The 14,289-nt window shown below is 45.7% G+C and overlaps 1 protein-coding gene across 4 annotated transcripts in view; it reads right to left on the reverse strand.

Moving 5' to 3' along the window:
• LOC118505510 (connectin-like) overlaps positions 1 to 14,289 on the reverse strand; it is an 82,311-nt gene continuing 68,022 nt past the window's right edge. For all 4 annotated transcript variants that reach the window (XM_036041406.1, XM_036041404.1, XM_036041405.1 and 1 more), the window contains 3 exons: positions 9,702 to 10,605; positions 9,389 to 9,605; positions 1 to 5,032 (listed from right to left, as the gene is read on the reverse strand). In XM_036041406.1, the coding sequence (XP_035897299.1) occupies positions 4,497 to 5,032; positions 9,389 to 9,605; positions 9,702 to 10,559 (1,611 nt within the window). In that variant the 5' untranslated portion in view covers positions 10,560 to 10,605 and the 3' untranslated portion in view covers positions 1 to 4,496. The remainder of the gene's footprint in view (positions 5,033 to 9,388; positions 9,606 to 9,701; positions 10,606 to 14,289) is intronic.

The following is a 14,289-nucleotide window of genomic DNA, read 5'->3' on the forward strand; positions in this document are numbered from 1 at the left end:
TTGGTTTTGCATTGCGCGTCAATAATGATTTGTTGTTCCTTTTATTTTTACTTTCCATACGGTACTAATCCTAGTCGAGTTAAGGACATCACTGAAGCATAAAAAATGGTACAAGGATGCGTTGCTTCTTCGTTCTGCTTTCGTTTCTTTTTGTTTGTTTTGTTTCTCTGTTTCCTACATATTTCTCATACTATTGAATTACTTTATTTTTTGCTTCGCACCGTCCTATCTTTTTGTCTTGGATTGCGAGACCACCCAATCTCGCAACGCACACGAACCATGCGCTAATCTTCCTTTTCGTAACGCATTGTGTGCGTTGTAATGTAAAACAATTTCATAATATTATGACAAAAGCAAAATTAAAACATTCTTCACCAGATGTTTTTTTTTTGTCGTAGGATACAATCATCTCAAGGATCATGGATGTTATCATGGGTGGCTCGTGCTTTCTGTTCCATGTGTTGTGTTTATGCAGTTTCATATTTTCACTTTCCTCTCTCAAAGGTGCTCCTCTTAGAGTGATCGCTCGGTTAAGATTCTGCTCACGAGTGGTACAGACAGTGGTTGCAGTTTTTCAGTATTCGTTTCGTGGCTACCTGTACGGCTGGGCATGATTTATTTACGCTTTTTGCTTCTTACCCTATTTCCATGTGTGATTTATTGCCTGTAAAACGATTGGTTTGCTGTTTGGGGGCTTAGTTGTTTCCTTGTGTAGTGATAGAGTATCCAAGTTCGCACATTTAGAATCACATTTATACAGTATTTACAGATGACGAAATGTTGCTTGTACGTTTGCCCATAGTTGGGGATTTTGTGTGTGTTTGTGTGTGTGTTTGTTTTGTATCTCTTATCGTTACGCTATGCCGGATGAGGGTTTTTGTTTGCATAATTTTTAATATTTCAATTACTTGTATATGACTTACCTAGCACAAGTGTTACGCAGCTTCCCGCTGCTTTGTAGTTTTTGTGTGTGTTTGGTTTGTTTGCAATTCTTCTTGCCTCCGTTACACTAGATGCACGCGATACATCGTAATACAGCGCCGCTTCTAATCGTGTTTGTGGCGAGGCGAGTCTCTTTCCCTTTATGTTCGTCACCATGCTCTTAAAACCACATTCATCAGCCCTGTCGGCGCTATCCTGCCCACGGACCGTAGGCCTTCGGTGCATAATTTTACCGGGCGCCCATACGTCCCGGCGGTGGCTCAGCTCGTAAATCTTCGTTACGCGAACTTTCGAAGTATCTGCCCTAATCCCTCCCCGGGCTCGTAAGTCGGTCGGGGCGAAAAACTTTGCACTACCATCACACCAGCCCGGAAACAAGTGTGCTCAAAAGAACCTTTGGAATTGGAGAAAAACAGGAAGAGGGATAGAGAGGGAGAGAAAGAGAGACAGAGAGCGAGAGAAAAAAAGTAACCCCAACACGTCCACCGTACTGCTGCTGTACACTGCATCGAGTTCTATCCTGCGTTTCACCCCACCAGCTTTGTAACATGATTACACTCAATTACGTAGATTACATTCGACTACTAATTGGGTGCGCTAGTGCGCTAGTTTTATGTTGCAATGATGCTCCTCGAAGATGGTACCGGCGCAGACCGGCACGCCACACAGCCACACATCAGCGGGGGGTAAGTGTACGTGTATGCGCGTGTTGGTTAAAGTTTCTTGCAACGGGTCTTGTTTGAAGGCTTCGCGGAGCTTCAAGCACTTCACTGTGCGGGGTCGAACCCCGGCCCGATGGCTTCTCGAGTCGAGTCGTCGAAGACGTCGCTGTTCAATTTCGGTTTTTATCGCTCATTTCCCGTCCTGTTCGTGGTATTGGATTCACCTAACAGCTCCCGGAAGCGCGCCGAAGAAAATCAACTTCCCATTTCCTGTGGGGATGCTGGCACAAGCGTGCGCCCCGTGTATGTATCTCTGCAGGCGAGCGGAGGACCACTCGCTAGCTGTGCCAGGAGTTTGTTCAATTTTGGGTTGGTTTTTAACATTCCGCAACTTCGTTTGGTTTTTATTTCCTTCGGCTTCGGTAGCCGGGCTGCGCGTACATTAAATATTAATTTGGTGCTCCATTTTCGCCCACTGACCCGTACCACTTGCTTCATGCCGCACTTTTCAAACATTCTGCCGGCAGTTTGCTGACGTGGTGGAGAGAAAAGAAACAAAAAGTGAGCAGCGTAATTGTACTGAAGGATGCTTCACTCTTCTTTTTTCGTTTCTTTCCCATGCCAAACATCGTGAATGTGGTGCAAAGCACGAAAAAAAGCACTGACTTGAAGACGTGTCGAGAAAATGAACCAAAAAAAAAGAACTCATGGCGGCAACACTTCTTCGACTACTGCCTGGCGCCTGGGTTGCGCCTGCATTTCGGCAAGCGTTACGATTCGGGAAACGGGATAGGGCGACAAAACCTTCACCTCGCGGGTGGCAGGATTTCTACGTACCAAAGGCTGTGTTTGTGTGTATGCATGATGGCAGCAAAATAAAAGGAAGAAAATGGCTGGGAAAAATAAACGAAATAAAAATAAACTTTAGCAGCCCTTTCCCATCGGTAACAGGCATCGATAGCGTCATGTGCCGCGCGCGCTTTGCGTCCCGCTCTAGAGCTCCATTGGTTTATGTTTGCCCATTTTACACTTTTTACGGTGCAGTAAATGTATGCTTACGTACTTCGTTATTTTATTAACATTTCATTTTTTATCTCCCTGCTCTTGTTCATTTTGGGTTTGTGTTTCGGGGAGGTGTTTTTTTGGTATTTTGAAAATCGTGTTACTTCTCCCGCTTTTTTTCTCGCAAACACGCACACTGTCACAGTGGCAGGATTCGCTCGTTTGTTACCCCATGGCGGATGTTTAGGTTGCTCAGTTTCACCCGGGTCTCTGACGTTTCTGGCTTGGTGGAGGTTTCCGTGCGCCTGGCAGACGCTTGGCACATTTTATGGACGCACACCAGCCACCATTACTCGCTCGACACATTTTTAGAATCGAAATTGTGTGCGTGTGCGGGAAGGAGTAGAGGCCTCCTGGCTAAGAAAAGACCCCGCTCGAGTGTCTGTGTGTGCGTTTCGCTGTTCTGCACCAACCAACAGGAAAACACAGTGTGCGACAAATGGTGGCCTCATGTTTCATCCGCTGCTGAGCGTCAGTGCATGTAAATTATGATTCTGGCGACATGGTTTTTGGCTGCTTCTTGGGCGAGATTACCAACAGTGCAGCAACAAACGTCAATTTGGGTGGTTGCTGCGTGACGCCGTGGTTTCGCGGCGTTGTGCTGACGGGTAATGGGCTCGTTAACGTGGTCGTGAAACTGACGACTGTTGCCTGATGAGGTGTCAAACAGACTCATTGGGAAGTTTGAGCGGTAATCAAACGTCAAAAAGGGGCATCATTGCCGGGGTGGAAGGAGGAGATGACGGTGGAGGTGTGCCTCCTTTTTTGTAGCAATTTTGTTTTTATTAATTAATCAAGAGGAGTTCATAAAGCTGGAATGGAAAATTACTATTTTCGCTTGAAAGCGTTATTCCTGTCAAAAAAGGTTACTAAAGTAACGAAACAAACTAAATGAGTGATACAATATGTATGGGAATAATAAAAAAGGAGGCAAGTGCTGTACTCATTGCATAAATTTAGGCGTTAAATGTTGTGCGTTGATCTTGAAGTCGGAAACATAATAAGAAATTAGACAAATTACTCATTCCTCACAGCTTGATAATCAAGTAACAGAAACAACCGCCAGACCATTCCGAGATGTGCTGGGAGCAAGAAACGTGTTGCCGTGCTGGTGGCCCAAAGTGTGTTCTTAGACGTAATATCATACCAGTACTACTATGTACATTCAGTAAGTGTTAGCCGATACTTGCGTGCGAGTGAAAGTGTTTCCTGTGCACATTGTGTCTAAGTGAGCGATACCGGGGACCCGAAACCGGAACCAGTTCGTATCGAATGTTGCAATGTTGGTGCCAGAACTGATACGGGAGGGGATAAGTTGGTTTTATTTACAAGGCAAATGAACACCGTGAAGGTGTTCATATGTTCATCTCATCTCACCATCCTTCTGGTGTGCGCACACTCGCCGAAGATGCTATGAGAGCACTGTTGATTGCAAGCATTCAGCTGTAGCTTCCGCGTTTTGTTGCGGTACCTCCGGACCACAATCAACCGAACATCCTTGGCATCGTATAAATTCGTTTTCGATCTAAATTACCTTTATTTAGCTAAGGCAAATCATCGATTTGCTACTCTGATCTAACACCATTATTTACACGAGTTCTCTCCGTTGCCAGTGGGCGGCGTCGCACTCCAGCTCCCATGCGCCTTTCTTAGCAATCGAAACAATAGAACGCCCGAGGGCAATGAAACTTGAGATCTTGTTGTTTAAACAAAACGTCTACCCAGAGTCGTATATACACAGCCACACACGACTCCCGCTCGGCTTAGATCAGCTGCATAAGATAGTGTGTCGAGAGGACCCGTTCGGTAAGCGTGCTGTCGCCACCAAAACTAACAGGCTGGCCCGTACCGGGCAAGGGAGAGCAGAGTGCACATACCGGCCAGTACCAGCGAAAGGATGCAGGTCGAACTTTCGCTCGTGGCTGTGACAGACGATCGCCAGCCCATATCGAGTCCGATGGATTCGCGCGAGAGCGGCAGTTCCGTCGGCTCGTCCAGCTCCTTCGGGCAGGGCAGGATGGTGTCCTTCCGGAGCTTCATCAGGGTGACGGGTTGCAGTTGACTTTTGTCCTGGCCACTGCCGTCGGGGACGGATCGGCTTGAGCTGTACTTTTTCTGCACCACTACGCCCGGCTTTCGGTGGCCCGTGTCGTCGTAGTACTCCTCATCGAACAGGATGGGTTCCGGCGGTTGGCTGCGACCGTACTCTTTCAGCTGGTTGTGCGTCAGCGAGGGTGTGCCGTAGATGCCTTTGATGTCGTACAAACACTCGACGTGCTGCAGCGTGTACCGGAGGTCCTCGTTTTTGGTGTTGTTCCGAAGGTCGAACAGCCACAGTAGCCGACAGTCGCAGAGAAATCGGTTGTCTGTGAACGAATAATGAAGCAAATACATTATGTTTTACAATTTTTGAGTGATAAAAGCAATCAAGATAGATTTTATGAATTGCAAACAAATATCATGTTTATAGGATTTTGCTGAAGTATATTTAGTACGAATTTTCATCATATCTTACATGCAGCAAACTTCAAAGATGGAAAAAGCAATCACTCCAAATGCTGTTTTAAAGTTAGGTGTCACGTTTTCCGAAGTCAAACAAATTTAAAGCATAAGCTTAATCGCCACGACTGGTGGCGTTCCATATTACAACAGACGCCTTCATCGACACCAAGGCGGCCAACACCACCACCATCCGAACCACCGTCGCTAATGCGCCAACTCCTCTGCTGCATTCCTGACAGTTTGGCACGTTTGGCGAAATTCGATCATAAACTCCGACCTGCCAAAACACAAGGTGAATGGAAAGGCAAAGCTGTCTGTTAACTTTTGGGCAGGGTGCCAGGCGCGAACTGTGCCGCGAAACTTCACCCGCCGATGGAAGGCTGGCTTCGCTTCACCTTCTTCTCGCTGTGTTGGCTGAGGCGACGAAACTTTGGCTGAGGCGGCTGCTCAAGAAAGGTGTAAAAGTCAAACGTTTAAAGCACGCCACAACGAGGCCAATAAGTTGCCACTAGACGGCAAACAAAAAAGAAGAGGTCCACAGTAATGTACAATCGGTGTTACCGACCTTCGGCAGTCAGCCTGTACACCGTCCATCATGTCCACCTTGCTTTGTTGAGCTGCCCATCATGAAAGGGAGTGTAAATGGCAGAATTTATTGCAACCGGAGGCACCATCGATGTGCGCCAGTTCGCGTGCCCACTTTTCTTGACTGTTGCGAGATGAAAACCAATCGTTCAAAGCCTTCCGGTACGGTGGAGGAGGTGTCCCACAAGGAAATCCATCAATAGTACGGCAGTTTGGTGCAAGTTTCGGTTGAGTTTCTGATTTGTTGTTATTTTGCACCATTATCGGGCGATGAAGTTTTCGTCTTGCGGAGCAGCAACAGCAACACAAAAAGTGCAACCCGCTCGGTGAAGTTTGTGCTGGGCGCTTGTCGAGGTGTTTGGTTGAAGTTCGGTTGAACGCGAACCGACGTTTAACCGGTGGAAACTGCTTGCCGTTAACGCACGGCTAAGTTTCGTGCGGTGGATCGCCCGGCTGACGGGGTTCGGTTTTGCAATTGAAGCATGATTGATTTCTGCTGCCAACGCTCGTGAACCGACCAGCTTAGCGGTACGTTTATTAAATCAATATTTTGAAAGTTGACTGAACGGAGAAACGGCATGCAAAATCGATGGTGCGGTGCGAGAAAAATACCAAATTTCAGCGGAGAAAGTTTTCATCCTGGCGCGAGCAGGGAAAAGCAATCAACTCATCGCAAAACCCGGTGGCACTATTTAATAATCGAAGATATGGTCAATTTTGAAGGTTGATTGGAAGCGGTATGTCCGCTGTGTATGCTTGACACGAGTCAGCATCGGTTTGAATGGCAACAACTTTTCCATGCGAAAGTACTTTTTCTTCCCGCGCCCGGCGAGTTCCTCGTGGGAGTTTCCGACATCAGTCAAACCGTTCCCGGAAAGGTGTGGCGAATGTGAACGGGTGTACGGCGACGTGCCATTGACGTTGCGATGATGATTTTCACCGGCCCCACCGGCCGGTGCAAAAGTTTATTTAGCTTTTACGGCTAATGAAAATTTAAATGAAGTCAAAAACTGTGTGTTTTCCATGCTCGCACTTAGCACCCAGGCCCAGGTGAGGTTGACGGTGGACAGGGGGAAAAGGGGGCAAAGAAAATGTTCCCACACTGCACAATGGTTAATGAAAACGATGATTGATGGTAGTGAGTTTTTCACCATCCGGCCAGGCCAGTGGGGGTACAGCGAGGGTGCTCCGTTTAGCTAATGTGAGGCCACGACTGCGTCTGCGGTCATTTACCGAGTGTCTAAAATAGGATTTGATGCTATTTTTTTTTGGTAACAATTTCCTGGGACCAACAATTTTCATGTACACGAGTGACAGTTTTCTCCCATCAACCGGACAAAGTTGGTAATTGTGATTGATGTTGGAGTGATTTTTTTTCCTCCGATCGCCGGGTTTATTTTTCCTGGTTCCAGCGTAGGCATGGTTGAATAATTCGTCAGTTCCGTGTGGGGTTAGGGTTGGAGCAAAAATGAAACTTTTCCAAAAGCCCCAAAGCACCACCGGCAAACCCATCTCAACGCAACGACACAATGGATGAAAAATGAAGCATAACGTTTGCACGAGCTGTTCGTGGAAAAACCGCATACTGACCGGATACGCAACAAAAAAGCAGAAGTTGGTTCAAAAAGAACCCTTCGCGCATAGACTTGCAGCGCATGACGAACCACTTAGTTCAGTTAGGTGTGAGTAACCCAAAAAAGGGTTATTCCTGTTAATTAAACTTCAATTGCAATGTGATCTTACGGTGGACAATTTTATACTCCAATCGTATTGTTTTGGCGATGAGTTTAACACTCGGCGCAGGATACCGACTGAAAGGAACAACATCGCTTAGCATTGCAAATGACATCAATGATGAGATGAATTTAATTTAAATTCAAAATTATGCATTAAAAGTACCAAACGCCCAGAACCGGTACGTTCGGCCAAATAAATTCACACAGGCGAGAGGATAAGCCTACGATGCCGTGCCGTGTAATTCATATGGAAAGTTAATTTCTTTTGAAAAGTATTCATCGTGTCGAAAAATTCGTCGTCTGTGCGCTACCTACCCCACTGAGCAGATTGGGATTTTGAGTGTAAATATATGGGGAAAAAGGTACACTTTGATCTTTCACTGCCCAAAAGTGGCCGTGGGGTCAGTACTGGCGGCTTCGAACCACCTCCTCACGTCAAGAGACATCTGATGGAAGTGTAATAAATTACTGTTTTTCTCATTAGTTGAGTACGTTTTGTTTGTTTTTTTTTTGAAACTCCTGCTCCATACTATTAGCATGTCCAATCGAACGGTGGAAGATGAATTTCAAACAGAAGGCTCCGAACGTTATTAAATTTCTCCGGATTGCCCACGGATCAAAGGGATTATGAGGCTGTGCACGCATGGGACAATAAACCGGTCACACGTGCAGACTGTGGGCCGAGGCTCATTACATTTGCTTGACGAGAGTTGGTTGACGATGGTTGTATTTGTCGAAGTGGCATTTGAAACCACACCTGCAGACGAGTGTGTGTGTGTGTGTTTGTGGACAAGTTTTCCGAATCGTAATTAAATGCAAGGCATGGTACTTGCAATGTCGGTCCATATAGGCACAGGAAAGCAGCAAACACGCGGCTAAGCTTTACCTTAACTTTAGCAGAACTTTCAACAGCATTGAACTTGCTGTATTCCAAATTAAAAGCTGTAACCCATAAATCAATTGCATCGATTGATCAAGCTATGCAAAAGTCTCGGAAATTTCTATTATAGTAATCACAGTGTCCTAGTATGTCGTTAGATGAAGAAATTGACTACAAAGTACATAGCTTGCAGCAATTAAACGATCGAAAATCAGGACCAAATGAACTTAAACGTGATATTTGAAGCTGATTGAAACGTTAAACTCTCGAAACGTAGATGGGAGGATGGATGTTGCATTAGGGTGTTTCGATTTAAGATGGACTTACAGAACAACCCTGTATATTTGAAGTTAAAAACCCTGCATATTTGAAGTTTGAAAGGCGCTTTGGTCGAAGATTGCATAAAAATAGGCTCTGCAGTTTAAAAATTCAAGTTTATTGGGAATTATTTTTGTACTTTAAGTATTTTTTGTAGCATTTAAAGCATATTTTACAAACCAGCTGTATAATTACCACATCGTAGCGTCTTGTAACAAAAGGGTGGTTACCCTATAACACCACCTCCACCAGTAAGTTTGGTGACAAATAATTCATTTCACCCATTGCTGACACATGTAAGCTACGAACTTTATTTATTTTACCCTCGAACGTTGCACGGGGACACACCCATTCAAGGCACCAGGGTGGAAACGAATGCTTACCAGCAGATGGGGCACCTCAAGTGGTCGTAAAACAAAAACGGATCCTTTTTGAGGTCACACACACAAACACACACCAACCAAACCCCAACCGGAGTGCACAAATGAATGCTCCAGTTTCCACACACACACACACACACACACACACACACACACACACACACACACACAGAAGCCCATTGTGTCACTAATTGGGTTGAGATTTTGCACGTGTGCTCCAAAACGAGTCTAGTCCGTTCCGGTGAGCTTCCCTGTTACTCGAGTCACGCGACGCTGTGGAAGATATAAACTTTCCGCCTGTGCCTAACCGTAATAGCGTACCTTTGAGATGAAGAATGGCCGTACTGTTCACTAGGTTGTCCATTAGTGGGAGGAAGTTGTTGTACGTAATCGTTTCCAGCTGATTGGAGTTCAGGTTGAGATTAAGGACGGCCGGTACGCCGGTAAAAATGCCCCGCTCGAGCCGCTTCAACCGGTTGTTCTCCAGATTAAGCTTCCGCAGGTTGTTCAACCCGTCAAAAGCTCGGGCCGATAGTTTCTGTGCAGATAGGTTCGAATGGGGGAGGAAACAAACAGAAGTGAGCAATTAAAATAGGAGCAGTGAGCAATAAAACACACACACACACAGTGTTACCTCTATCTGGTTGTGGTCCAAGTCCAGCTCCTGGAGACTCCACAGCTCGGCAAAGATTGTGTCACCGATGAAGGAGAGACTGTTGGCCGTCAGCTTAAGTATTCGTAGGTTACCGAGCCCCTTGAAGATTTCTCGCGTCAGCACGGATATCTGGTTCGATTCGAGCTTCAGCTCGTCCAGACTGGTTAGATACATGAACACGTCCTCGTGCAGCATGGACAGATTGTTAAAGTCCAGATTGAGCTTCCGCAGCGCTGGCAGATGCACGAGCGCTTCCTTGTCTAGCTCGAGGATTTCGTTACGCTCCAGATTGATTTCCTCCAGAAAGGGGTGGTTCGCGAACGCAAACGGATGTACGATGCGGATCTGGTTCTTGTGCAGCGTCACGTTACGCAGCTCGGTCAGATTGCCGAACGCGTAGTTCAGCAGGTCCGGTATGACACCGTACTCGATCGTTAGCTGCTTAAGGTACTTGAGCGTGTGCAGCACGTCCGACGGGATGTACGCCAGGTTGCCGATCTTCTGCACCGTAATCTTTAGCTGCTCCAGGGTGGACTGTGTCTGGAAGGCGAGCCAGTTAGCGTCCTTGCGCGGTAAATCCTTGCTAAAGATCCAACAGTTTGCTTTCTGTGCTTTCACGTGCGGATCGTCTGGTGAGCAGTGGCAGACCAGCTTCATCTCCCGGTCGCCCGAACACAGGTTCATCAGCGGCGATGGCACTATCATCTGTGGTAGTATAGGCGGTGAAGATTTTCCCTTCTTAACATCCTTCTCCCGGTATCGACTCTCTATCGGGCTGGTGACGATACACAGCACCAGCAGTGCCAGCGTTAGGTTCTGATATGTTGCCGATACCATCGTGAAGGAATGGGTGCCGTGCTCGTTACTCCAGAAAAAGTTTTACCTAAATTAGAGACGTAAATAAATAGAGGGCAAAGAGATGTGTGAGATTCATGTGTGCTAATGCTAATTAAAATTTATTTTCATCATCGTCAGCAAACGCGGGTGTGGTTATTTAGCGAGCAAAACCGATGTGCCGTTGGAAAGTTATCGAGTTGTGGAGTTCGTAAACATACTTCGCCAAGGCATGTGCTCGCCAGCAGGTTGCATAAGCGTTGTTTTGCTCGTAATTCGAGGAAACCAGTCGCAGAACGGTTTATGTGGAATGTTTGTGGGTAGCGAGTTGAAACACACACATGTTTCATGAACGTGTTTGTCGCAATTGCTCTGTGTAAATGACGTTTAGGCTGTGGTTAAATATGGTTGCCATTTGTTTTCCTAGAAAATTTCAATTTGTTTGCAAATCATGTTGCCGGTGGTTCATCAAGCAGTGAAATTTGTAATAATAATTGAATACAAACTGATTGCTTGAGTAGTTTACATTGTTTCCCGTTCGTTTCAAAACATGCGCCTGGTGGTATGCAATATTTCAAGCATCGATAATTGTTGTATTATATGTATTATGCATTTTTTTCTTAAAGCGTGCTAATTTTCACTTCATATCCGATAAATTCACCTCAAGAATGTATGCTAAATTCAAGGAACGTACAGCCAAAACACGTTGTCAAGTATAATAGAGATTCGATGAGTTTGTAGATTGTCCATCGCGAAGCGATATTTTGATATGAAAACCTTTATATTTGTTTTCAAACAACAAGAGTTCAACAACAAGTTTCCAGCATCACTGACAACATCAACATCTTCAGATACAATGACACGAAATGTTTCGATTATGCTGAACATGCAGTCTGCGGATCTCTCCAGAACCCCACATTACTTCGATTCAGCAACAAGCGATAAGAAAGCTAGTTGACAAAACAATGAACGAACCAAAGTTGCTTCCCTACTTATCGGACCAAACGCTCAACCAACGAAACGAGCTTCCCGAGCTGAAAGGCAATGAAAGAATCGCGAGCTTGACACTGTGGGAGCGTGTCGTACCGAGCAACCCACAAAAAAGGGGGAAAGTCAATGAACAGCTTTATTATGAAAGTAATTTCCGGTTCGAGACAGAGTGGCGCCGTGATTGGAGCGAAGCGGACCGGGAAGCACTATTTGCTTCGTTCAAGAGAATTGGAAAGCACCACCCTTCTGGCATTTCTGTACTTGAAAGTGGACGAGGAGGCGAGTATTTTAATTTTTCCTTCTTAAAGCTTAAAGGGCTATTTTCGGAAAATAAACTCAAGCAACAATATTTTTTGCACAAGTCAGATTTTGGAGTAAAAATGGCTCCAAAATCAGTAAGCGTTCTTCAGGAAAATTTCTTACACACATTTCGTATCGATGTTCAAGCTGGATGTGTAAATGAATTCACCCGAATTTGTGAATAGATTCGACCTTGGTAGGATACAAATGATTTCGAAGAAAGTAAACATTTATCAACGGGAGCTTCAAGCCAGAAATTTTGAACGTCACGAGCTCCTAGGAAGGTGTCTTCTTCTTGGAAAACAAACATAGAATTCAAGCGGCAGGGAAAACAAGGCGCAAAACGTGCGAAATTCATACGAATGCAAGAAAATGAAGCAAACGAATAAGCACACTTCGCAACGGAGCCGAGGTCAGAACACGAGATTGGCAATAATTGTGTTACAATGGGCGAGATCAAATTGTAATAAAATTTTAATGACGCTTGGCCCACCCATCCATCCTGCGAGGACGGGAGGGAAAAAATTGACCATCCTCCGCTGGGGCGAAATTTGATCGGCCGCTGAAATATTGGCGCTCGTTTACACTTTATTCTCTTCCAATTACGTGGTACGGGGATCGACCCTTGGTTCCGGCCACTTCCGGCTTCCGGTGAATGTAAATCAACCGGACAGTGGTTGTGGGGGTAGCACGAAAGAAAAAAAAGAAGAAAAGCCCCCGAAAAGGAAACACAAATTTGCAAAAGCAACCATTGTTTGGGAACATGGGCTAGGATGGGTTCCATCGCCCTCCTTTCCCCCCGTTTCCCCATTCCCGTTCTTCCTTCCACCACCTTTTGTTCTGGTCGGTGTCGAGTGAACGGCATATTGATGAGATGAGATTTCGCTGCACGATTCTGGTTGTGCGCATCATTGTGAGCATTTATTTATCATTGCCTCGGACGCCTGAATGTATGCTTCCGGATTGCCGTTGAGCGCTTTTGCTGCCAGTTGATGGTTGCGTCGAAAGCGTACGAAACTGCGTCGGATAGGAGATTGAAGGGTACGTCTGTCTTTACCAGAAATCGGCCGAAAATGCTTGATGGCGCAGAAAAGCATTCGAGCCAAAGGCAAAGGCTTGTAAGTCTGTGTCTGCTTCCCCGCCAACAGCTTCTACCGGCTGCTCCTCCATGATGGTAGAAATATTACCAAAGCTTTCGGATTTTATTCTCTTTCAGAAATTCGCTGTCTTTTTTCTCTTTCCGCCAGCTTCTTGTTTTGTAGCAGTGAAATCATCTTCAGGCTTCATCGGATTGGATTTGGTCTTCACCAGTGATGAATATTCTGCCCAAGTAAAGCGCTAGTAAGATGAGCAGTCAAACGATGATTGAGCATAAAATTGGCCGTGTTCGGTACGGGCAGCATAAAAGGAGGCTGTAGGCTGTAAAAGAAGAAGAAAGACACCTCGTCCGCTCCAACCAACATAACCAACTAACGAGTCCAAGCTTTCCGGAGCGGTGTTCCGGAAGGGCCAAAGTGGTGTGGCTACTTGCGTTCGGATTGATTTATTTCCGGTCGTCTGGTGCCGGTGTCTTGACTTTTACTGCTTTCAGCAGCCGGTCAGGTCCAGCGAAACTCGGCCACTCAGTGTTCGGATTTGCTGCATGCGGGTTTTCACTTCGATTGTTTCACGATTTTTCGCTTCAGCTTTATTTGCTTTTTTTCCCCCTGATGAAGCCATCCCATCGTGTAGCGTGCAGACACAGCTCGATTTGCGAGAAAAAGGAACGGAAATGTACGAAAGACTAGGAAATTGCTGATTGATAAGGATAAACCGCCCACCACCAGGACAGCCGGGGAGAAGCCCTAGCCTAGAACTCTCGAGGGAACCGAATGAATTAATCACTCGCAGAAAGGTGGAAAACTAATTAAATTATGGTTGCAAATCAATCCACACGGCATATCATTAATGGTTTTCCGATTATTACAAGCACCGTTGTGGATCGTTCGGTGGAAAATAATTAAGTCCATTCGCACAGTGCTTCACCGAATGCGAACAGTTCGATGCGAGTGATTTAGCATCGTAATGAATTTTAATTTATGAATGAGATGTCCCACCATCGGTGGGGATAATGCACGGTGATGGTATGCAGCGCTATACACAAAGCAAACATTCTAAAGCGAGCAAAACATAATTTACCTACCATAAAAATGGGTTTTATGTGGCTGCTATTATGCAGTTTATTTTGCACGTTTATTTTGGCACATTCGCTGAATGTTCATCGAACTTTCACCAGCGGGCACGGGAATTGTAGTCCATTAGGAGGACAGTCGTGGTGGACGCTGGGGTTGCTGCTCAACGGTGGCATAGAATGCACCGACAGCCATCGTAACAAATGTGACTACTTACGTTCGGCACTAAGCCATATTACTTTCCTTTCACCGTCGGAGAGACCACTGTACCT

This window comes from Anopheles stephensi, chromosome 2 (assembly GCF_013141755.1).
Source record: "Anopheles stephensi strain Indian chromosome 2, UCI_ANSTEP_V1.0, whole genome shotgun sequence".
Lineage (NCBI taxonomy): Eukaryota > Metazoa > Arthropoda > Insecta > Diptera > Culicidae > Anopheles > Anopheles stephensi.